Consider the following 26,303-nt stretch of genomic DNA (forward strand, 5'->3'; position numbering starts at 1 on the left):
ATCATTTTTACAAACTGTATTTTATGCCTGTTTTCTGGGCAAGCTTTGCAACAGTATGAATAGTTCATGAATGCTTTGCAACAGTGTGAATAGTCTGACCTACCTAAATGCTACCACAGTCACAGTGGACACCATACATACCAGGAATTCGAAGACCTGTATTATCTTTAACAGGGTGTAACGCATCTCTTGTCTCGGAGGTGGGGTCAGAACACTGGTCTCATGTCTTAGTACATGGCCCTTCAGCACACATCCTATTTTGCTAATACTTGCTCCACAGTATGGAACAGATACAGCTGGCTTGCCCTCTTCTGCAGATTCATGAGGCGTCTTTCATTGGTGGCACTTGAAAGCTTTAGCAGTTTCTCCCCTGCTGTAACCATTTTCTCTGAACTAGAGATTGAAACACAGAAATTCAGACTTCAGATGTTCTCATCACAAATAATATTTTCCCTGCGTACCAACATGTTCCATACCACTTCCTTGTGTACAGGGTGACCCGTCAGTGTGTGTATATTTACTGTACTACAGTCGCAGGTTCGAATCCTGCCTCGGGCGTGGATGTGTGTGATGTCCTTAGGGTAGTTAGGTTTAAGTAGTTCTAAATTCGTAGGGGACTGATGACCTCAGAAATTAAGTCTCATAGAGCTCAAAGCCATTTGAACCATTTGAAGAGCTCAGCCAAAAGTTCCAGCACGAATTGTACGGGCACACTCATAAAAAGTGACACAATGTCCAGGCTTACCATTATGTCACCTTGGCCTTTTTATTTTCGAGGGTCTCAATGAATGACTGCTGAATAGTGATGTGAAAATGGAAATTGATTAATAATTGCTTGCATAATAGGAAAAAATGACTGGAAAGAATAGTTTAGAAACTTTTGAAGGTAAGTTATGAAGCTGTTCACAATCTTGGGTGAATTTTAACTGATACCAGTATCAACAGAGCTTGAATATTATTACACTCAAGGTCAATAAACATAATTTGCATTATGTACTGTTGCTTCCAGTAGTGTGCGGTACCAAATAATCAACGCAACCATTGAAACTGTCAATCTGTCTAAAGCACATGAAGCACAATATTTTTAGTATAAGTAAACTGAGTTCATAGTTGCCTGTCACTTCTGAGTCATTACCTTAACATTAATTCCACTGTGTTTAGTCTTGAGTGTGACAATGTCAATGCAGGAACACTCCTCCAGATACAGCATTAATTATTCTTATCTGCACCAAACCTCTTGATGCAGGATCTTGGCAGCGAGTGAAATTATGAACAGATGAGTTGAACTTATAACTGTCCAAATAAATATTCCTTTTCTAAGAATTTTTTGTAATACTTTTACACAATGGTTAATATATACATTATTAACAACGATGATACGACAGATCCAAGCATACATACACAACTACCCCTTCCCAAAACAAACGGGGTGAAGATACCGGTACATGAATTAATAAATTGAAGAGTGTATTTCTTACTTGCCACAAAAAACTCGTTACTGTACTTTTGGTGGTGTCTTTGTTTATAGCTCATTCAGTTTACATATAGCCACATGTCCAGTACGAGTCCCATGTCCCATGTCCCATGTCCTCTGTTTACAGTGGTTTTCACTGCACAAATTCGTGAAGTTCCTGTTCAGATGTGTGATCCTTTGTAAAATCTTCAATGCGGTGACAACTGGTTTCCAAATCAGCAGCACGGGGAACTTATTTCACCTTGTCGGTCTCATTTATTCACTGGGGAGACCAGCTGTACACCCAAATCCATCGACAAAGTTAAGTTCCTTGCTGCTTTTATGACGTTGTCGAGCACAGAAAATTCATGTTACACGAAGTATTGTTTACCACACGCACTCCCACATATTGTTATAACACACGTACACTTAACACTTTGCAGCCAGGTTTTGTATATTTTTGATCTTTGTTTTTGAGCGTCTTTCATAAAGCTGCATTACATAAAGTTTCTGTAGTGCCCTTTCCACATACTGTACATATAAAATAATAAAATGCAAATACAGTTACAAAATACACTTATCCTATTCATCTGCTGACATGTCATTATTGTCAGTCATATACATTATAGTCTGAAACATATTCTCTGCTCTTTTTATATATCGGGTCATTACTTGTCATTTGGTTTTAGTACATTCTGTCAAATTTCATTTTCATTACATAACTCAATTCCAATTACAGCAGTAAACATATTACTCTCGTTTGGTTATACATGCTTCATATAACATTTATCTAATAATAGATTCTGTTTTCATTTATGGCATATATTGACATACATTTCATTTCAGTTTACAGTGACTTCTTCTCAGAGCATATTTATCAATTCAAAACAATCAAATAAGTAAACAAAAGTCGCTACAATAGATACCACTCACCACTCATGGCCTCGCCTCTCTAGCATTCTCCAGGAAGGATCTACACATTAAAGGGTTGTGGAAATTCCACAGAAAGGCATTTATGTGCTCAGTTACATCTCGTTAATAAACTTAATTGTGATCCCAAAAACAAAATAGTTTGTTCAATTATTCAAAATGACAGTCACAAACACATTATTTATTTTGCCGCCAACCAGTTTCAACCCTTGATGGGGTCATCTTCAGGACAATTTACACCATTTGGTTGCTCGCTGGAGTCATCACCCTGCCTGTGCGTGGTTGATATCTATAGTTACCAACCGTTTGACCTATAGTTACCAATGGTCCCTTAAATAGTTTTAATATTTACTTTGTGGTAAATACACAAAACTATGCTGTGACCATCAGTCCTGATCATTTTTGTTAACTTGTAAATTGCTACACTGATGGATAGCCAGGTGAGGTATGTATTTTCAAGATTTGATTTTGAAATAGTGTACATAAAAGGAAACCAAAACAAAATAGCCAATGCTCTTTCTCGATTACCACACGGCTTAAAGGAATTTAACGATTTTTTAGAGCAGGAAGGTGAAATAAGAGTTATGTTGATGGAAGACAAAACACTCTGACCATACTATGTCCACATGTGTAAACACATGAAGCAATTACAGCAGGAAGACACACGCCGGAGTAAGGTAAGAGTGAAACTTGTGCAAAATGGCGATGAAAATTTAAAAAGGTTTTTCACTATTCACAAAGGTCTTCTGTACCATAGGAACCATCCGGAACAAGAATAATGGCACGTATGTTTGCCAGAGGAATATGTGTATGATTTTACCTTATAGACACACAATACTTGGGGCCACTATGGCACTGCAAAATGCAGTGACAAAATAGGTAAATCTGGTTATTTCCCCAACTTAAGAAGAAAAGTACTACAGCTGATAAGAGAGTGTATTGTCTGCCAGAAAGCAATACATTCTAACAACTCCAACAGATACAACTACATCCCATTATGGTTAAAAAAACTCTAAAAAACGTATTGTTGGATGTAGCTGGACCCTATCCCAGAGGTGAGGGGAGACTAAAGTATATAGTAGGTCTGTATGATATTTTCACCAAATATGTAAAACTGTATTCTGTACAAAACATTACACCCATTTCAATTATAATACGAATCAAAGAGGATTATTTTGCAAGAGTAGGAAAACCAGAAGTCATTAACAGAGATAATGCCTCATACTTTGTTGGATGTAAATGGAAAGAGTTTGTAGATTCCAACTAAATCACACACATTTTAGAATCCAAATTTCATCCCGGAGAATCCCCCATAGAAAGGGTGTTTAAGGAATTCAACAGATTTGTGAGGACCTATACACCTCATTAACATACCAAGTGGATTGAATATGTCACTCCTTTCTTACAAGTTGTTAACAACCTTCCCCATAAATCAACTGGATTTACACCAAATGAGACGATTTTCAATTGCAAACAAGTAGACGAGTGAGAAAATCTTTGACCAAGGTACGGATACTGGAATTATCACAGGAGCATAAAATACGACAAGCAGTAATCGACCTTAAAACCTGGTCTAAATGTAGGAAAGGAATCTATGACAGAAAGCTGAAACATACAAACAATTTGATAAAGGACAAAAGGTGTTACTTAGAACACATACAAATCCCAAAAAAATGGATAACTGCGATGTAAGTGGCAAAGTTCTACTATACACTGGACCATACATAATTACTAAAATCTCCTACGCGAGAGCATACACATTGGTGCACACGAACACAGTTATAGACAAGGGCCTTTACCCATGCAAAGACTTCAGAACATTTATATACTCAAGAAGGGCTGTATACCCTCTAAGTTGTATACATGTATAATAATAATATATTTAGGATGCTGGAAAATCACATTCCAGAATTTATGGTGTTAGTTCATAAGGAAAATTTTTGTCTGTGTTACTTTTCTTATACATCAAATGTGTAAACGATAAGATGAATGGCTGTAACAAGAAAGAATTTTACTTTTATGTGTCTAGAGACTACGATACTCTAAATACAACGTTTTGCCTTGCGCGTAGCCCAGCTGCAAACAAATACATGAATTTGTGAAATGCACGGTAGTGTGCAATGCAATACACAACTCGCCGTGACACCAGTGGTATAGAGTGACACAGTGGACCTGCAGTTAGGAGCAAGCTAGTCAACAAACCACAAGCACGTGAGTGCCAGACAGGCACAGCTGTGGGTGTTGGAGTTCCCAAACCAAACAAAACCTGATGAGCTACAGCCCGCACTAAGATCTGTAAATCTTATTGAATAAACAGAGACATAGAAAATTAAGAGTGAGTCTATACTACATCTATGACTATTTACACAATGCACACACACAAAGATGAGCTAAAGGATTATATACAGAGGGAAGGGACACTAAGCTACGAGATATTTACTAAAGCTACACTACAATATACAATATATCTATATATGTATAATAGTTACAAATTTAAATACTGAAAGTGCACACACTAGTCATACTTGATAGTTGAGAAAAATCATGCTGAAGGTAAACAAGAGAGTACAGCGTAAGTGGCAGATTGAATAAGAGGTCGCAACATGCCTCTACTACACTTTATCTTTCAGATTTATAAGGTGAATAGAGATGCACACATGACATTAAATAAGTTTTGTGATAGCACGACTGCACACCGAAGTGAACGAATATATGGTTGACTACATGAAAAAGGTATTCGTAGCCACTGAGCAACTACACACTTATCTACGAAGATTTAGTTTTAAGTTAGTATTAAGTTTTTTTCTTCCAGGAAACGATGCATCGACACATCCTAAAGTGAAGAAAGATAAATGCTTGTAGAGGGTTAGGTACCGCATAAACATAAGAAAAGAACGCACTGCGTGTAAATATAGTTGTAAGTTTATAATACATAGGAATGTGATGGTGTGAAAGTATGCGAGGAAGAAAACGGTTGCAGTTAAGTCGCATATTACCATGCTGAACTAAGGTTGAGAACTACCAAATAATCAAGGGTTCAAAACCTAACTACTGTGAGCGTCGACTATCCGTAAAAGTGTCAAACAGCTTTAAAATTTAATATGCATGTTTGTTATACTTATGTAAACATTGTATTATGATCATTATCCCAGCATGAATGAGGTGAGAAATTGTTACACCAGCTGTGAGGTGTCCGAAAGTCGGATGACAAGTTTTTGATAGTATAATCGTGCATTAAGTTTTGTATTTTTTTATTTTTTTTTTTATTTTTTACTTGGGTTATTAATAGTGGTGTCTATAAAACGAGATGAGTGACATTTTTCATGCAAAATTACAATTACTTTGATTAATTAACATAATGATATTACCTTCTAATACCTTTTACGCCTGGGGAATTGGTAATAATAATCTCTGAACAAATACGAACACTTTGCCTAGGTCAACCCTTCATCCATTTTGTACCATCTTTGGATGTATAAAAAAATCCCACGTGCCTCAAGTGACTGACTAGGAGCTGCTAACGCAGATTTTGGCTCTTCCGAAAAATACAAAATACCCTCTTGTTCTGAATCACTTTCTTCACTTCCTTGACAAACTTTGTCAATCTCTTCTAAGCTCTCGGAATCACAGGAACTAGCATTTGAACAGTTTTCTAAAACTTCTTCTAGTAGTTCATGTAGCTGACATTCATTTTCTTTGTAAGACATCCTGAGAAATATAAAGTCTAAAAATAAATCACAGAATAATATACATAACTATGTATCTCATAAATATCCTGACAGCTCAAAAATGTAACACCGACTACGAGGTCAGGTGTGATGTTCCCTAGCCATCTTTGCACACCTGTATCTCCCTCTAACACTGGCACAACAATAAACTCAACACTCAGTCACCTCCAGCTACTGTGACAGCAAGGTTTGTGTGGCAACAATGACATTCAATAATCAGCGCTTCAAAACACCTCGGGTATGACATACCCGACCTCACTCATGCCGGGTTATATGTAAGATAGCATATTTATGATACAACTCCGTAAACCTTAGCACTTGAAATGGTTACTCTTTATATAAGTAAATAGTGAGCTGCACTTTTAAACACTGAATGAGTATTTGATATGACTGGTAAGGTCAGAATTGAGTTGTTCTTAGAAACAACAAACTATCTTGCACTGTAGATCACAGTTAAGTCCATTAACGAGACGTAACTGAGCACATAAATGCCTTTCTGTGGAGTTTCCTGAACCTTGTAGTCTGTAGGTCCTTTCCGAACAATGCTAGAGGGGCAAGGCCATGTGTAGTTACCTGAGCGGTGCGTAGTGTCTATTGTAGCTACTATTGTTTAATTCTTTGATTCTTTTGAAATGATAAATATGCTCCCACAAGAAGTCATTGTAAATGGAAATGAAATGTATGTGAATTTATTCTATACATGAAAACAGAATCTATTATTGTATAAATGTTATATGAAGAATGTATAACTAAATGAGAGTAAAATGTGTACTTACATAATTGGGATCGAGTAATGTAACGAAAATGAAAACAAAATGAAAAGCAGTGACACTATGTATAAAAAGGGGAGATAATATGTTACAGGCTTTAATGTGTATAAGTAACAATAATGGCATGTCAGCAAATGAATATGGTAAGTGTATTTTGTAATTGTATTTGTATTTTATTATGTTATGTGTATAGCACGTGGAAAGGACATGACATGTCATGTCAGCAAATGAATAGGATAAGTGTATTTTGTTATTGTATTTGTATTTTATTATGTTATGTGTACAGCACGTGGAAAGGACACTACAGAAACTTTACGTAATGCAACTGTACGAAAGGTGCACAAAAACAAAGTGCAAACCCATACAAAACCTGGCTGCAAATTGTTAAGCGTAAGTGTGATAAAACAATATGTGGGTGTACGCGTGATAAACTAAAAATGGCAATACTTTGTGTGGCATGAATTTTCTGTGCTCGACAACGTCGTAAAAGCAGTAAGGAACTTACCTGGTCGATGGATGTCAGATGTACTCTCCCCACTGAATAAGTCAGAGCGACGATGTTAAGTAAATTCCTCGGGTCACTGATATGGAAACCAGTTGCCACCTCATCAAAGATTTCACAAAGGATCATGCAGCTGAACACAAGCTTCACAAATTTCTGCAGTGAAAGCTACCGTACACACATGACATGGACACTCTGGCCTCATATTGAACATGTGAGTGCGAACTGGGATGATAGCGGACGTTGCTTTGCGTGCATGCTTCGCAAGCTAAACACTGTGCAGTGCTGACTGACCACAATGGGACTATGCAGTTACAACAAGCACTTTGTTAGGACACAAAACTTATATATGTATGTGTTAAAAGAAGCTGACATGCCCATATAAATTGATAACCATTCAGGATAACTCCTATGCCCATACCAGCCAGGATTATCAACACTCAAAAAGGGAAATAAGTTCAGACACTGTGCACCTACGTATCACGTCAGTGCACAGTGGGTGCCCAATAATGTTGAACCAATTTTTTTTAAGCTATATGTAAACTGAATGGGTTATAGACCCTGACAAAGATAAATTAACGAGTCGTTTTGTGTCAAGGATAATTTTTGATACATCTGTATGAAACAAAATAAGAAATACACTCTTCAGTTTATTAATTCCTGTGTCTTCACCTGTTTGTTTTGAAAAGTGGTAGGTTACGGACGTATGCTTGGATCCGTCATACTAGCATCGTTAAAAATGTGTATTTCAACCGTACATTAAAAGTGTTGTAAAAAGTTAGTAGGAAAATCAAAATTTATTCGTACATTCAAGATGTCCACTCATGTCTGTTCATCTTTCTCTTGTCGCTGAGATCTTGCATCAAGAGGTTCGGAGCAGACAAGAAGAATTTACCCGACACCTGGAGGAGCAATCCTCCATCGGCATTGTCACAATCAAGATGGAATACAATGGAATTAATGTGAAGCAGTACATAATGCAAATTATGAATATTGACCTTGAATGTATTGATACTGAAGCTCTGTTGATATTGGTATCAGTTAAAGTTCGCCCAGGATTGTGCATAAATTCATAAATTACCACCAAATTTCTTTCAACTACTCTTTCCAATCAATTTTTCCAGTTATTCAAGCAATAATTATTAATCAATTTCCATTATCTCCACACATATACCTATTCATAGTGCTGACAGCAGCAACCTCTGTTTGTGTAGCGGCTTAAGTTTTCACGACTGCCTGCTTCAGAATGAAAGAAAAGGATGCAGCGAACGTGGGTGGCTGCATGGACTTGCGTAGGTGGCTGCATGGAATTGTATAACTTCTTGGCTTCATCACCATACAGGATGCGCTTTGTCGTTTTGATCTCATGGATCTTCCGTTCCTCAAGAAAAACTCTGCAGTCCCTGCTCCACAGAGGTTGATCCCCAGAGCAGTTGACACACCTTGGGGGAGAGGAGCAAACAACTCCATCATTGGCGGCTTTACCACATTTCCCGCAAGCGGTTTCTCCTTTATGGCCAAGAGTAGTGTGCCTGAAGTGCTGGCATTTAAAACATCTCAATGGATTTTGGTAATAAGGTCGTACACTTAGGCGTAGGAATCCTGCTTTCACATGCTCTGGTCGTTTGATGCTGTTAAAAGTAAGGATAAAAGAGTCTGATTTTACGAGATCGCCATCCAACCCATTCATAATGTGTTGCACATCGACAACACCTTCCCGGGACCAAGCGGCTTTCAGTTCTTCTACGGGAATGTCAACCAGATCCCTGCAAGTCACAACACCTTTGATGTAGTTCAAGGTGTGCAATTCAGTTTCTATTGCATACTCCCCAAGGAATTTCTTTTAACTATAAGAAACACATTCTGGGAAACAGCACGCAATCTATTACAACCGACTGAATCAGGAAGACTGGCTACACGAGCCCTCTTGTTCAACTGGGTGTTTGTACCTTCCAGCAGCCCACCCTTTCTGCTGGGAGGGGGTAAAGAAAATTTCGGAGGCTCCATTTTGGTTCCACGAGCAACTAGGGAAATAAGGGTCCACTCAGACAGAGCCCCATGTGTCTGGGTAAGCCTTAATACAACTGAGGTGCGGCAGGTCCCCCAGAGGTTGCCCAATAACAACTGTTCCACCTCAACAGCCATGCATCCCATCAGCACACAGCACATGTTGAGATTAAGGTTTTTTTTATACATCCTTGCGATATGGGAGGTCAAGCCAAGATCCCTGTTCCCTGAGACACATAACGTTCCACTGCTGCGCAACACAGTGGTTGCTGAAGCATGCCCAGAGCTTACAGTGACAGAGGACTGGCGGCACTTACCAGTCCCCAGCTCAGGAACCTCGGAGTTTTCAAGCCCATACTCGGCAAACAAATACTGAGCCCCTGAGAGTGACAACCACAGAAGGTGCTTCATTTATTAGATGGTATACATTAGAAGCTTAGTTGTGATTCTACACAGACCATCATCATAAAGACAAGGAAGTTAATTAAGGACTCTGGTATGCCAGAAGAAGTGACAAAGAAATTAATGCAATGTGCTGCCAGACCTCCCACGCTTTGTGGATTGCTGAATATACACCCAGAAACTATTGTCTGAGCCCTATACTTAGTGAAATCAGTTCACCCACCTACAAATTGGCAAAACATCTAGCAGTGTTATTAGCACCAAAACTGTGGCACTGCAAGAATTACATTGCTAACTCGTAGTCATTCACTGAGACCCATGGAAAAATAAAGATAGGCCCAAATGATATAATGGTTAGCTTGCACATTGTGTAACTTTCTACAAGAATCAAGGTATAAGATCCAGAGGAACTTTTGGCCTAATGATTTCAACCTTAGACAGACAAGCTGTTCCACCATACTTTAAGGACAACATACTTTCTGTATTGCAACGAATAATATGAAATGACGGATGGCACATTGATGGGAACCCCACACTCTCCAGCCATAACGAGCTATTTTATGGACCACTTTCAGGAGCAAGCTCTGAACTCTGTGAGGTTGTGTCCATCTTGATTCCTACAGTACACTGACAATGTGTTTTCAATATGTCCTCATGTTGAAAATGTTGCAGCAGTTTGTTGACCACATGAACAGTGTCCATTACAATATTACATTTACTGTCGACGTGGAGAGAGGTGGCAAGCTTCTGTTCTTGGATGTTTTAGTTGCTAGCTTGGTCATTCAATGTACAGTAAATCTACACACGCTAACTGGTAATTAAAAACCAACAGTTTTCACCACCTTGTACACAAGAAAGTGATATGTAAGAAGTTAGTATACAGTTAAAAAATTATTTCTCACGGTGAACATCTAAAGTTTGAATTTCAGAATTTTAAGCACCTGTTCAGAGAAAGTTGTTACAGCAAGGGAGAAATTGCTTAAGCTTTCAAGTGCCACCAATGAAAGAAGTCTCGTGATTCTGTGGAAGAGGCCAAGCCAGCCGCATACCTTCCATACTGTGAAGCAACTACCAGCAAAGATACAATGCATGCTGTGCATGCTGAAGAGACATGGACTAAGACCTGGGACCAGTGTTCTGGCCCACCTCCAAGACAAGAGATATGTTATGCCCTGTTAAAATAACATATGTCTTTGAGTTCCTGGCATGTGAGGCTTCCCCTGAGAATGTGATAGCACTTACAAAGGCCAAACTATTCTCGTTGTTGCCAAGCATTATTCAAAGCATTCACCAACTTGTCAAACAAACATAACTCGGAAATTGTTGGCTGTGGTTCAACGTTGCCCAGAAAACAGGCACAAAATACAGTTTGTAAAAATGAGAGTTTTGCCTGAAACACTATCATACTGGGATTCTGTTATCAAAGAAGTGGCCGACACTAGAATAAACAGCAACAGTTTCAACAGAGACCAAGGGTACACACTTTGTAGTGAATGGGGATGGGCTATGGACATTGAGTCTAAGTAGAGATGTGGGGTTGACAATTGAAGGGACGTGAGAGAGCAGTTTCAAATGTGCCATTGCCTGCTCGCACCATGTGATGTCACTTGGTCCTGGCACAGGACGGAGCCACTACGAACTGCCAAACTTGCCTTCCCCACAAGCGCCATTCCTGCCCTCTCTGGAAGGTTCGAGACACTGCCTTTAATCTACATAAGCAGAACACAATACCAGTGCCAGCAGTCAGTGATTTGAACTCATGATGACAATGGCGGAGACAGCTATTCGAAATCATGCAGCTTATAAACTAAGAAGGTTTTATTGGAGACAGACGGGGTTAGTGGCGATGGACACAGACAGGAGACTGACCAATAGAAGAATGGAATAAATACATACCCAGGCAATGCCAGGTACTCAGCTAATCAATGAATAAAATGTTGTGGATGTTAGTATGTTGCCATTTTATTGATCAAGGATATTTTTGCTGTAGGTGTGAAGCTGTCTTCAAACCAGAAATTTTTTTGAACACTACAGTACCATGTTAGGCACGGTCCTGTTAGAGATAGTATGCCCTTACCTCTGACTTCTGTAATTACTTAATAAGTTATAGGAGAGACCTACAATTTCATACAGACTGCTAACTATGCTAACTACAATGCAGCTTGGCATTTTGCACATTTACAAATTGCTGCTGAAGGTCAGAGAAACAACATGTCACAGAAGAAATTTCAGAAGAAAATTGGGATTGAAACCCAGAGCTTGGAATTTGCAGTCTGGCACTTAACAGGATATATTCTTTCTTTGGGCACCTGTTACACTCCTTAATATTAAACAATCATTATACACATATGTGCCTAATGCTAAAACCCTGTGTTAGTTTTATAACACAGTAACCAAGCTGCATAATTCTATTCATTGTAATCAATACTGCATAATGCAGCTGAAAGTTAGAGAAAGTACATCATTTTAAAAGTTATAAAGCAATGAAGAAATAAAACTTACCTATACTGATAGTTGTGTAGAGCAAGTGGGTATCTGGGACGAATTGCAGATGAATTTGGTATGGCTTTATTCTGTTAAAAAAAAAAATACATTACCATATATCACTTATGGTGATAAGATATATTTCCTGTACATAATTGTTTTGAAATTATTCTACATATAGCAAGAAAACATGATAATTGCACTTCATATACATGCTCAATATCTCTATGAATTGTAGTGTTAAGTTGTGGAAGATGTACAAAAGACTAAACCAGTGGGGCATTTTACAGATACAGACAAAGATTACAAATTAATCCTTGCACAATCGAAAATGGCAAGTTATAATTTTTTCACACACCATGAAACAGTTAGTTATATCTGACAGTCAGTATTCTAAAGTAAGTTGAACTCTGTCTCACACTACGAGGAACCCAGTACCACAAAACATACAATGTGATGTGAACAAACTGAAGACTAAATGGATATCCAGTAAGTCAGATTTTTAGACATGTGGCAACATGTTGGCATAGCCTTCGTGAAACTAAAATGACAACTACAAGAGTGGTTTGAAAAGTTCTCAGAATCACCACGAGAGGTCATCACTAGTGCAACGAGTTGTTCATGTGATACTCGTTGGATTGTTGCCTGTAAATACGTGCCAGGTCAGTGCTCTTGGAAGAGAGCTGTGGCGGAGCGTGGCTCTGTTTTTGTTTCTCCATAGTGATTAGCAAAGTTGGAAAACATCGGGATTCGAGCAGTCATTAAGTACTTCTTAAAGAATGATATGATAGCAAAGGACATCCATGCCGATTTCCAGAATACACTGGGGGACTCTGTTCCTTCATATTCAACTGTTGCCAAGTGGACAAATGAATTTAAATTTGGTCAGGAGAGCTTACATGATGATCCGCGCAGTGGGCGGTCCAAATGTGTCACTACTCTAGAAATCATTGCAAAAGTGCACAAAATGATCATGGAGGATCGCCGATTGAAAGTGTGTGAAACTGCTCATGCTTGCCAAATGTCATCTGAAAGGGTATACCACATTTTAACTGAAGAATTAGAAATGAAAACATTATCTGCAAGATGGGTGCCGCGACTCTTGACACTGGATCAAAAGCACATGAGAATGGACATATCTGAACAATGTTTGGCCCATTCTAGGAGAAATGAACAAGATTTCTTGCACTGGTTTGTAACCATAGATGAAACTTGGGTGCACTACTATACCCCAGAGACAAAACAACAGTCAAAGCAGTGGAAACATGCTCATTCTCCGCCACCAAAGAAAGCAGACAATTCCTTCGGCAGGAGAGGTCATGGTATTGGTGTTCTGGGATGCGAAGGGTCTTCTGTTTGTAGATTATCTCCCCATTGGGCAAACAACTACTGGGGAATACTATGCTAACATCCTAGACAAATTTCAACACAAGATAAGCAAAAAAGGCCAAGTTTAGCAAGGTAGAAAGTCATCTTCTATCAAGCCAATGCACACCCGCACACATGTGCCATTGCCATGGCAAAATTACATGAACTAAGGTATGAATTATTGCCACACTCGCCTTATTCACCTGATATCACTCCATCAGACTTCCAACTCTTCCCAAAACTGAAAACTTTTCTTGGTGGACGAAGATTCACTTCAAACAAAGAATTGATAGCTGGAGTTGACAACTATTTTGCAGGCCTGGAGGAAACTCATTTTCACTATGGGATCAAGGCACTGGAACACCACTGGACGAAGTGCATTAATCTACAAGGAGACTACATTGAAGGAAAAAAAAAAGTTTCAGTGATGTAAGAACTTTTTTTCTATTCCGTTCTGAGAGCTTTTCAAACCACCCTTGTCAATAGGATACTAAAAGCTGATTAGGCATTGAAATTTGTGTCTAAGTGAGGTGCACCATGGCAGGTCAAAACAGGAACAGAAATTTGTGTTCCCAAAAGAAGTTTTAATTTTAAGAGTAAAGGAAAAATTCACTACAAGTCTGTGCCACATGCTAGTCCTGTTATGATCATAGTGTTGAAAGACAATCTACAATAATCAAAACAGAGCAGTTGGTACTCCAAAGGATTGATTTGATCGTCAAAGCATTGTAAGGAGCATTAAACTATCTGGAGGTGGTACCCTATTGTAGCTAATGTTTGGTGATGTTTGGCATTAGATAATTTGAGCCAGGGTGTCAGAAGAAATTTTCATTACCATAATTTGCTTGGCAAGTGGAAGACAGGCAGGACCAAATCATATTACCGTTGAAATTACTGTTCAGAATTGAATGGACATGACAGCTGTCAAACCACATCAATTGCCAGCACAAACCTAAGGCAAATCACACACTGATGAATTTGACATTTTCATCAATACACACGCAATTTAGACCCTATTATTGCTGCACCAGTTCTTATGAACTTTGTAAATGGGAGTTGTTGAGAAGTAATCCACATTTTGCTACTGCCACTCAGATTAATCTCCTTCCATTCTCAACAATTTCTTCCCATTCCTAACCTCAGAAGTCATCTGTCATATTTACAACCACCAGAGCCTATGATAGAAAACTAGTGTGATTATCTGATCATCAAGGAATCCACACATCACTTATCTGTGGGTGGTTATCTTCATACATCTTCGTTTGTCAGACTGTGACTTGGTATTGTTCACAACCAAGTTTCCAAACACACTGCAATAATACCAAAATCCTAGAATACATTAGAACTATTAGTCTACATTTTTTAATTAATACCCTAAAAATTTATGCACCCAAATCACCGAAACATGTCAGTAAAATAGCATTTGGCTAATTTAATTTGCTCATTTTCTGGAATTCATTTTTGCTCTGACACACAGTCCACATGTTCAGCTGTGTTTTCCTTTCTTCATTATCTTACAAGCTTTTAATTGCTACTACTGAATGTTACTGGTTGACATGAGAGAGTTCTGTTTTCGCCTTTCAGCTGATTAATTATTTGGCTAAGCAGACCCTTGTTCTGTTTATTGAGAGAGTGTAGACACAGTCATGCATAGTTCATGAAGAGGTAGCATGCTGGAGCTCTCACATAACAGAGCCACTGCTCCTGACTGGATATACAAACTACGAAATAAATTGTAAAAGGTTACTCTGTATGGAATTCTATGGCAGGTGGCCATTTCAAGACAGTTGTGTGATGTGAGGGACTAACATGGTGGGCACAGAGAAGCCTATAATTTATTTTGTGACTGCTGCAGGAATAAAACCAGTACTAATAAAGCTAAGCCACATAACTAATGAGGAGGTATTCAACAGAACTGGGGAGAAGAGGAGCTTGTGGCACAACTTGACTAGAAGAAGGGATCACTTGGTAGAACATGTTGTGAGACATCGAGGGATCACCAATTTAGTATTGGAGGGCAGTGTGGAGGGTAAAAATCGTAGAGGGAGACCAAGAGATGAATACACTAAGCAGATTCAGAAGGATGTAGGCTGCAGTAGGTACTGGGAGATGAAGAAGCTTGCACAGGATAGAGTAGCATGGAGAGCTGCATCAAACCAGTCTCAGGACTGAAGACGACAACAGGGAGACAACTGTTTCGTCAAAAGATTTCGCAGCTCGAAATTACATGTTTCCCTAATGTGATTTTAGCTGTATGTCATAAAGTGTGCTAGGACTGTAGCTTGGCTGGTGGACTAAGGTAGGGTGGAGGTTGTGTCATTTGGAATGAGCAGAAGGAAAAGAAGCAGGAAGAGGGGTTAGGGATGGGGAACTAGTGCCTCGGAGGAAGTCAGCAGGTGTGCAGGCTTGGAATGCAGGAGAAAGAGGTGGCAGGTGCATAGGCTGCAAGTGTGATACATGGTTAGTGGAGCCAGTGAGATGTAGTGCATGAATATGATGACGTGGAAGTGTGGAGTGAGAGGGAGTGGCAGAACAGAGGTAGTGGAAACTGTGGGCTGGAGAAAGTGGGTACAGTGGGTTTGTAGAGAATGAGGCCAGGATGAGAACTGCACCAAAGGATATGTTGCAGGGATAACAGCCATTTACATAGTTCAGAAAAGGTGAATTGCAAAGCAGCCATTGAACCCTACTGTGTGTGTGTGTGTGTGTGTGTGTGTGTGTGTGTGTGTGTGTGTGTGCGTATGGCGCGCGCGCGTGTCAAAAGGATTTCTTCCGACAGCTGGCAAGTTCTCATTTTCTTTGTTGTGCACCTGATGAAAACTCAAGGCCTCTGTTATTCAGTCAGTGCTCTCCTTTACTCCTAAATTATTGACCTTCTTTCAGAGTTTTCCTACATATTAATGTTCGATCACAATACTTTGCAACAGTTACCGCAAACAAATCAGAAATGTTTTGTTATAAGCTTCATTGACACTGATGAAACTCGTGCTAGATTCACAAACTGCATTGTTTCATCATTTAGGCTTGTTAAACTCTGTCTAATGCCAATACAGAGGTATATGTATAAATCACAGTAGTCCTAACTCTAATCAGAAATATGAAATAATTATTTGAGGCACTCTTAATTAGTTCATATAGACCTAAATAAATGGGCAATATTCTTTTGTCATTAGCCTCATTCTGTTTACGTTTTGTAGCCATTGACTGTGAAGACATTTTGCTTATTGCAAGAAAATCCCCCATGTAAAAGGCCGAACAGTGCCTACATAACAGTTGGTATATGACGTGTCGTTTCACAGGTGGCTGTCTCTTTTATAGTATATGTTTTGCCAGTTACAGGTCTGGAATAGGTGCTGTTAGGAGGGTGCATAGGGCAAGTCTTGGAGTGGGGATGGTCACAGAGGTAGGAGACATGGGGTAGGGAGATGGGTGCAGAAGGAGCATAGGGCCTGACAAGGATATTGTGGAGATCGGGAGGGTGACAAAAAGCTATTCTAGGAGTGGTGGGCAACATCTCATTTCAGGGCGGGATTTTAGGAAGTCGTGGCCTCAGCATCCTCCCTTCCAAGCCCTCCAAGAATTCCTCAAATCCAACATTGCTTGACACCCTTTTCTCAGATCCCTCCACCATGACCCTAACCTATTCTCTGCAGAACTCCCAAGTTCTACATTCCCTTAAATCTGATGAGTCCATCATTATCCTCCATAGCAGACAATGAATCCATCACTGTGGTATTTGACTGGAAAGAGTATGTTAGTGAAGGTCTATGCCAGCTTCCTGACACCTCTACATACAGTATCTACCATCAAGATCCCACCCCTGTGATTCAAACTGACCTGCAATCCCTTCTAAAAATCTCAGGTCCCTCACAAAGACTTACACCTCAATCCGTAAAACTTCTTACCCCACCCAAATCCACGCACCCCACCTTTTTCCTTCTTCCTAAGATCCACAAACCCAATCGTCCTAGTCATCCTATAGTTGCTGGCTTCAATGTACTCACTGAACTTATATCAGCCTTAGTTGATCAACACCTGCAACCCACAGCACAAAGACTTCGCTCCTAGGCTCCTAGGCTCCCAGGTAGATGCCATTTTCCTTGACTTCCGGAAGGCGTTCGATACAGTTCCGCACTGTCGCCTGATAAACAAAGTAAGAGCCTACGGAATATCAGACCAGCTGTGTGGCTGGATTGAAGAGTTTTTAGCAAACAGAACACAGCATGTTGTTCTCAATGGAGAGACATCTACAGACGTTAAAGTAACCTCTGGCGTGCCACAGGGGAGTGTTATGGGACCATTGCTTTTCACAATATATATAAATGACCTAGTAGATAGTGTCGGAAGTTCCATGCGGCTTTTCGCGGATGATGCTGTAGTATACAGAGTAGTTGCAGCATTAGAAAATTGTAGCGAAATGCAGGAAGATCTGCAGCGGATAGGCACTTGGTGCAGGGAGTGGCAACTGACCCTTAACATAGACAAATGTAATGTATTGCGAATACATAGAAAGAAGGATCCTTTATTGTATGATTATATGATAGCGGAACAAACACTGGTAGCAGTTACTTCTGTAAAATATCTGGGAGTATGCGTGCGGAACGATTTGAAGTGGAATGATCATATAAAATTAATTGTTGGTAAGGCGGGTACCAGGTTGAGATTCATTGGGAGAGTCCTTAGAAAATGTAGTCCATCAACAAAGGAGGTGGCTTACAAAACACTCGTTCGACCTATACTTGAGTATTGCGCATCAGTGTGGGATCCGTACCAGATCGGGTTGACGGAGGAGATAGAGAAGATCCAAAGAAGAGCGGCGCGTTTCGTCACAGGGTTATTTGGTAACCGTGATAGCGTTACGGAGATGTTTAACAAACTCAAGTGGCAGACTCTGCAAGAGAGGCGCTCTGCATCGCGGTGTAGCTTGCTCGCCAGGTTTCGAGAGGGTGCGTTTCTGGATGAGGTATCGAATATATTGCTTCCCCCTACTTATACCTCCCGAGGAGATCACGAATGTAAAATTAGAGAGATTAGAGCGCGCACAGAGGCTTTCAGACAGTCGTTCTTCCCGCGAACCATACGCGACTGGAACAGGAAAGGGAGATAATGACAGTGGCACGTAAAGTGCCCTCCGCCACACACCGTTGGGTGGCTTGCGGAGTATAAATGTAGATGTAGATGTAGATGTAAAGATACCACTCATTTTCCTAGATCATCTGAAAGCCATACCCATCCCATTCCCACCAAACACTGTGCTTGTCACCACTGATGCCACCTCCCTCTGTATCAACATCCCCCATGTACATGGTATGTCTGCCGTTGAACATTTCCTCAGTTAATGCCCGCCTGATTCCAAGCCTATGACACCCTTCTTGCTCACCTTAATCAACTTTATACTTACCAACAATTATTTCATCTTTGAAGGCAGACATACAAACAGATCAGTGTTACGGCCATGGAAACCAGGATGGCTCCTTCCTATGCCAACTTTTTCATGGGTCGCTTGGAGGGGACTTTCCTGGGATCCATAAGCATTCAACCCCCAGTTTGGTTTAGATACATTGATGACATTTTTGTTGTATGGACTCATGGTGAGTCTGACCTGTTAAAATTCCTGTAAAATACCTCCTCCCACTTAAATTTCACATGGTCCTATTCCCAATCCCGTGCCATTTTTTATGTTGATCTCATCCTCACCGAAGGCCAGCTACACACTTCCGTTCACATCAAACCTACTAACAAACAACAGCACTTACAGTTTGACAGTTACTACCCTTTCCATATCAAACATTCTTCTCCCACACAGCCTTGGCATTTGAGGCAAATGTATTTGTTCGGATGCAGACACTTTACAGCAATACACCACCACTCCCACTTCAGCCTGCGCTGGATGCAATTATCCCAACAGCCTAGTTCAAAAGCAGATTTCCTGTGCCATCACATCCAATTAGTCACCAGAATTATACTAGTCTTGAATGTATCAACCAGTTACTTCAACAAGACCATGACTTCTTAAAATCATGCCCTGAAATGAGATCCATTTGTCTGAGATTTTTCTCAGTATACCTAGAATAGCTTTTTATAACCCGCCCAATCTCCGCAATATCCTTGTCAGGCCCTATGTTCCTTCAGCACCCATCTCCCTACCCTATGTCTCCTACCCCTGTGACCATCCCACTGCAAGACTTGCCCTATGCACACTCCTACCAGCACCTATTTCAACCCTGTAACTGGCAAAACATGCACTATCAAAGGGAGACCCACGTGTGAAATGACATGTCATTTACCAACTGTTACATAAGCACTGTTCTGCCGTTTACATTGGCACCAAGTTATCAGTCAGGATGAATGGGCATAGGCAGAGGGTGTATACAGCCAACACACAATATCCTATTGCAGAGCATGCTGTGCACAACATGACAGTCATGACCTTGGTGCCTTTTTCACCACACATGCCGTCTGGATAACCCCCCTCCGACACCAGTTTCTCACAGCTCTGCAGGTGGGAACTAGCACTACAACATGTCCTCAGTTCTCGACACCCATCTGTCCTTAATTTACGTTAATTCCTTCCATCTCAGCATTTATTCACAGTAACTACTCCTTTCTTCACTCCATTTTAGTTTCCTACATCTTTCATTTTCTGACTTGTCTATTTTCGCCGTCCCCCAATCCACCTCCGTTACATACAATGCACTTAGCTTTTCTCTCGTATTAACTCATACACAACGTTTTAATAGTAATGTCTGTTTTGCATATTACCCTGTCTTCCACCTTCAAGCTCTCAGGTTTTCAAATCTTGTCCAGTGCAGTCCCCAACAATCAGTCTGTCCTTATCATCCCGTGCGATAAATCTCCTCTGACCTGGGGTTCTGGGTGACTTTTCTGAACTGTACCCCTTTCCCTAAACCTCTCCGGTTCTTTTCCTTCATCGCTCTTCCTTCTCCTTCAACTCTTCTGCCAGAAGAAGGAGCCATTGGCATCAAAAGCTTGTAAAAGTTAAATCTTCGTATGATGTGCAAATTACTTGAAAGGCTATTGTATAACAGAATACACATCGAGGTATTGGTAAAGATTCTTGTGGATTGTTATTGGCATGATCACGTCCACTCCAGTATTCTGAGATGCATTCCATCAGCTAACCTGAGAAGAAAGAATAATCTTCTGAGAGAATATAAGAAAATGTGCAACAACCAGCAGCTACCAATTTATGTGCAAATACCTCCTATCCAAATCAACAGACTCTACTCCAGACATCCCCCCTGAAAACAGCTAGCATCCCTGTGGAACATAACTTCAATCTACATGAAGATTGCACACAAGAATGGTACAACACTACTCCACCATGGCTTCACAGCTTTCTTCAAGCCATAACAAAACATGAGAACTTACTCTGCCACAGAGAACATACAGAACTCAACAGGATCCAGACCAACAACGGGAGATGTGGTGGCCAATTACAGATACAGATGGGGAGAGACTACCTCTTCGAAGTACACCTGTGGCTGTCAAACACTGACTGTCAGACACACTGTTGAAGAGTGAGTCCTCAAAATTCGTACCCTGGAAACCCCTTGGACTTCTTGGACGCTACAGCAGATGTTATTAATTATACAAATAATGGGTCTGTAAATTTGTAAATCATGTACACAGTTTATTTGTTCTTCTGCAATAATGTCTAATTGTCGCACAATTAGTAACAATAAAGCGGAGATGCTGAGTCACAGAAAAGCATAACAAAAAGACTGTCACAAATAAACCTTCCGCCAACAAGACCATTGTCAAAGATAGACTACACACACACACACACACACACACACACACACACACACACACACCGCACAACTGCAGTCTCTGGCAACTGAAGCCACACTGCAAACGGCAACAGTATAGCATGATGGGAGTGGCAATTGGGTGGGGGTAAGGAGGAGGCTGGGATGGAGAGGGCAAGGGATAGTAGGGTAGGGGACAGTGGAGTGCTGCTGGGGAGCACGCAGGAATGAGGGGAAGAGATGGTAGGGCAGCTAGGTGCACTCGGAAGGTTAGATGGAGGGCATGGGGGGAGTGTGTGTGTGTGTGTGTGTGTGTGTGCACGTGTTGGTGGAATGAGAGCTGTGTAGTGCTGGAATGGGAACAGGGAAGGGGCTGGATGGGTGAGGACAATGTCTCACTGAAACAACCTTGTACAAAAACAAATATCCCGTGCCTTATCTTTCCAGTCGGCCGCCACCTCCCAAAATCTCACTGTCCAGCCACAGAGGGGCATTCCCCTCATAACTCTGTACCGTCCGGAACTGGAGCAAATTAATTACATCTTCTACCAGTGTTCCGACTAGCTCTCGTCATGCCCTGAAATGAGAAATGTTCAGCCCACTATCCTTTCAACCCCTCTCACAGTGGTATTCCACTATTCACCGAACCTACACAACATGCTAGCCCATCCCCACTTACACCTGCTCCCCCTCCCACCACCACCTACTCCAATCGGTCACAAACATCACCTGTCCCATCAAAGGCAAGGCTACCTGTGGAACCAGTCATGTGACCTACAAGCTAAGCTGCAACCACTGTGCTGCTGTTTATGTGGGCATGACAACCAACAAGCTGTCCATCCACATGAATGACCACCGACAAACAGTGGCCACGAAACAAGTGGGCCACCCTGTTGCTGAAAACGCTGCCCAACATGACATCCTTTACTTCAATGACTGCTTCATAGCTTGTGCCATATTGATCCTTCCCATCAACATCAACTTTTCTGAGTTGCGCAGGTGGGAACTCTCCCTGCTATATATCCTATGTTCTTGTAACCCTCCTGGTCCCAACTTTCATTAGTCATAGTCCTCACCCAACAGGCACCTACCCTGTTCCTGTTCCTGTTCCTGTTCCAGCATTACACAGCTCTCATTCCACCAACGCACTCAATTTTTTTACTTATCTCCTGTTCCACTACCTCCCTCCCCCCCCCCCCCCCCAACCACCTCCTTCTGCAATCCATCCAACCTCCCAACTACGCCTAGCTACACTATACTCTCTCCACCTAGTCCCTGCAAGCTCCCCAGCAGTTTCATTCTCCCCCTACCCTACTACCCCTCCTCCTTCCCGCCCCAGCCTCCTCCTTACCCCCACCCTGTTGCTACTCCTTTCACTCACTGCTGCCGCTGCTGCTGCTGCTGCTGCTGCTAACAGTGTACCTTCAGCTGGCAGAGACTGCAGGTGTGTGTGTGTGTGTGTGTGTGTGTGTGTGTGTGTGTGTGTGTGTGTGTGTGTTTGACAAAAGCCTTGTTGGACGAAAGCTTATTTATTTTTTCAGTCTTATTGTTGTGCCTATCTGTGTCTCAGCATCTCCACTAAAGGGTGAGTGGCAATCTTCCTTTTCATAATATTGTTACATTCCATCCTCGATTTCCCACTGTTTGATTAGTAATAATAAAAGTAACCAGACATCTTCAGACTTAGATATATAATGGGATTGCAGTTTAACAGCATTTGCGATTTCTCTACTTTACTACTCAGACAGCTAAAGATGTCTCCAACCAGAACGTTCTATTGGAGATGGAATGCAGCTGCCTTCCTAAGATGTTTGAACTGAGACACCCAGTTATAAGAACACTCATAATTTAACATGGAATCTGAACCATAATGCAACTTGACATTTTTTTGTATGTACACATCATTTCCCGGGGTGAAAAAAGCAATAAAGTGAGAGAGGAGAAAAAAAGGGAAAAGAAAAAGGAAAAAACCTATGATGAACTGGAGACTGAATGCCAGAACTGTGGATTTGTAGTATGACACTCAACCAATTCGATGCCAAGCCACACACCATCCTTTGCCTTCCCCTATATATCCAATCCATCATAACAATAAAAATTATTTAGGAGTATGTCTCATGTGAGAAATTTTCTATTATATTAAGTTCAGAATAATAACTTGTTATGGACATACCTTGTGGCGTTGGACAACCTTATTTATCTCAATCGCCTGCATAACCTTCTTGGATTTCTCAACAAAACGAAGTGTGTTGAGAGTCTCAGCCATGTCAAGTTCTGAAGGACTTACACACGCTATCATGGCAATCATATTATGAATCTGTAAAGAGCCTTTAACAGCAAGATAAAGGCAAAATACTATATGACAAACTTATAAATACAAGAACTGTTACAAAAGAATATAAATTGATACTGGAAATGAACCCAGGATATCCAACATTACTAAACAAAATAACAACAATAAATTTAATTAACTAATTCAACCACATATCAATATACAACTCTCCTAGGAGACTGTATTTGTACACTTTCGATAATCGGTGCTGCACCTAAAATGCAAGGCTTGAAGGTACACTTTAGGCGAGTAATGAATTTGTAGACAACTGCAAGTGACATGTAGGGCTCTATCTGCAAAAGAGACTGTGAGACATCCGCCCCCCACCCCCCACACACACATCAGAATGTGTAGATGCTAATCAAAGATTTCCGGCTCACCTCCCTCCCCCTACCCTGAAGAAATGTGTAAAGGACAAATTTGTGTGTGTGTGTGTGTGTGTGTGTGTGTGTGTGTGTGTGTGTGTGTGTGTGTGTGTGTGTTCTAATGAATATTAAATGAGATTCTGAGATTGCATGTGGATTACACTGGTTAAAGTTAAAAGAGCCATGGCAACTGCAGTCATCTAGCAATGAGAAGGTAGACCACAGATACTGTCAGACATCAATGCCATCACTTGCAAAAAAAAAAAAAAAAAATCAACCAACCAGAGCTGGCCACTAAATTTGAAGGCCATTATTATTACAACTAATTTAATGAATAAAATCACTGCCCCTTTGCCTGTCTGGGGATCTTGGTAAAAAAAATTTCAAAAGTGTCAATCCTGAGCAATCATCCTGAAGCACAGTAATGTATCATATTCTAGACTCTTATATTAATACACAGTAAGGTAGGAAAAAGAGTGCACTTCAACTCTCAGACATTACAAAATATTGTGTAAAATGACAGTGGGAGAGCTGAGGGCAGGTTAGAAGGCAACACCTGAAAAAGGAAAAGTCTTCTCTCCTCCCTGGCAGGAATAAAAGTTGAAAAGCATTATAAGATTTGCTCTGATTTTTGTTTTATTCTTTTTGGGTAGGAAGTGTAGGTCAGACTTTGCAAAAGAATTAGTGGGGTATTAAGTTGTTTTCTATTATTCAACACCTTGTCGACCCATGTATAAAAGTTTGAATAATAAATAAGCAGAGGTCCAGTACCCCATGTTAATTTTCTTAGGTCAAGTTAAAAAGAAAAATATTTAAATTAGCAAATGGTCAAGAAACATCATTAACTTCAGGTAGTCATATGTAAATTGATTTTAAAATATTAATCAAAAGATTTTAGATTTTTTTTGTCAGTGAAATAATAAAAGTGCTATTTATTATTTTTAATGTGATCCTTTGTACCTTGCCATTAGTACCAATATCCATTACTTCTCTTAAGGTTAAGTACTACTCCATTGGAAACCAAGCAGTCAAGACCCAATAAAACTCTCAGATTAAAATCCACTATCAATAACACGGATAACTGGCTGTGCATTTCTCCTCAACCTGTTTTCTTTTGGAATGAGGTGAACATTGGTTAATGTGAATGAATGAGATTTATATTTTTCCTGATTTTCCACACAAAATTCCTAAGATAATATACTAGCTTCACTCCTGGTATCCACTAACAGATGTACTATTTTAGAATACCATTTCTTAATTTCTTATAAGAACCAACACATTACCTTCATTCATGGAGGAAAATACTTCTCCATTATTCATAATATCTTATTGGTCAGTGTTCTATTCTTACAGATCCATGCACAACTAGCAGGTGATCCACTACTGCAAAGGGTTATCGAATTACTTATAGATATCATGAGTATTCAAAACACCTGATGAGACTGTTTACACAATTGCACATAATACACACTTAAGTACGAGCTCCAATCAAACCACTGGGACACCGATTTGGCGCCCTCTGGCTTATGTGAATTATAGTAGAGCAGTGGAAAGAGAGCGACTATTGCAAAACAAGAAAGATTTTGCTACAAAAATAGGATGGTTGCCCTTGACAACAGACATTAACTAAACTGTATTTAAAAAAAAAAAAAAAAAAAAAAAAAAAAAAAAAAAAAAAAAAAAAAAAAAAAAAAAAATAATAATAATAATAATAATAAAAACAATACATTGAACAGAATGAACAGCAACAGGTTAACCAAACAGATTTTTAAATATCTTTGGGACAAGAAGTCAACAATAGCCTGGATTCAAGAAGTTAGGAAAGATTTGGAAAGAAACAACATAGTGGAAAGATGCAACAGAAAAAGAGAGTTTCAAGAGGAAAGTGTTAAAAATGGAAGGATTCCAAGGCAGGAGGGAGAAGAAGACAGGGTCAAAATAGTCTGAGGAGAAGGATACATAGTGAAAAGATGAAAGAATAAGGAAAAAGAACCAACAACAACAAAGGAGGAAGCATTGAAATTGGTGCATGGTCCTTAGATGATCCAAATGAAAAAAAAAAAAACAATTCTATTTTGGTAGAGCGAAGTCATGAAAAATTGTTTATTAGTAGTGGGAAAAAGCAAATGCGTCTGACTACAGTGAATTATCAACAAAATACAAAAAGGAGTGATGACACCAGTTGATGAA

The 26,303-nt window shown here is 40.1% G+C and overlaps 1 protein-coding gene across 11 annotated transcripts in view; it reads right to left on the reverse strand.

Moving 5' to 3' along the window:
• Positions 1–26,303, reverse strand: part of LOC126191122 (kinesin heavy chain-like) — a 368,280-nt gene that overhangs the window by 161,618 nt on the left and 180,359 nt on the right. For all 11 annotated transcript variants that reach the window (XM_049931913.1, XM_049931897.1, XM_049931888.1 and 8 more), the window contains 2 exons: positions 23,590–23,744; positions 12,295–12,365 (listed from right to left, as the gene is read on the reverse strand). In XM_049931913.1, the coding sequence (XP_049787870.1) occupies positions 12,295–12,365; positions 23,590–23,744 (226 nt within the window). The remainder of the gene's footprint in view (positions 1–12,294; positions 12,366–23,589; positions 23,745–26,303) is intronic.

This window comes from Schistocerca cancellata, chromosome 1 (assembly GCF_023864275.1).
Source record: "Schistocerca cancellata isolate TAMUIC-IGC-003103 chromosome 1, iqSchCanc2.1, whole genome shotgun sequence".
Classification (NCBI taxonomy): Eukaryota; Metazoa; Arthropoda; class Insecta; order Orthoptera; family Acrididae; genus Schistocerca; species Schistocerca cancellata.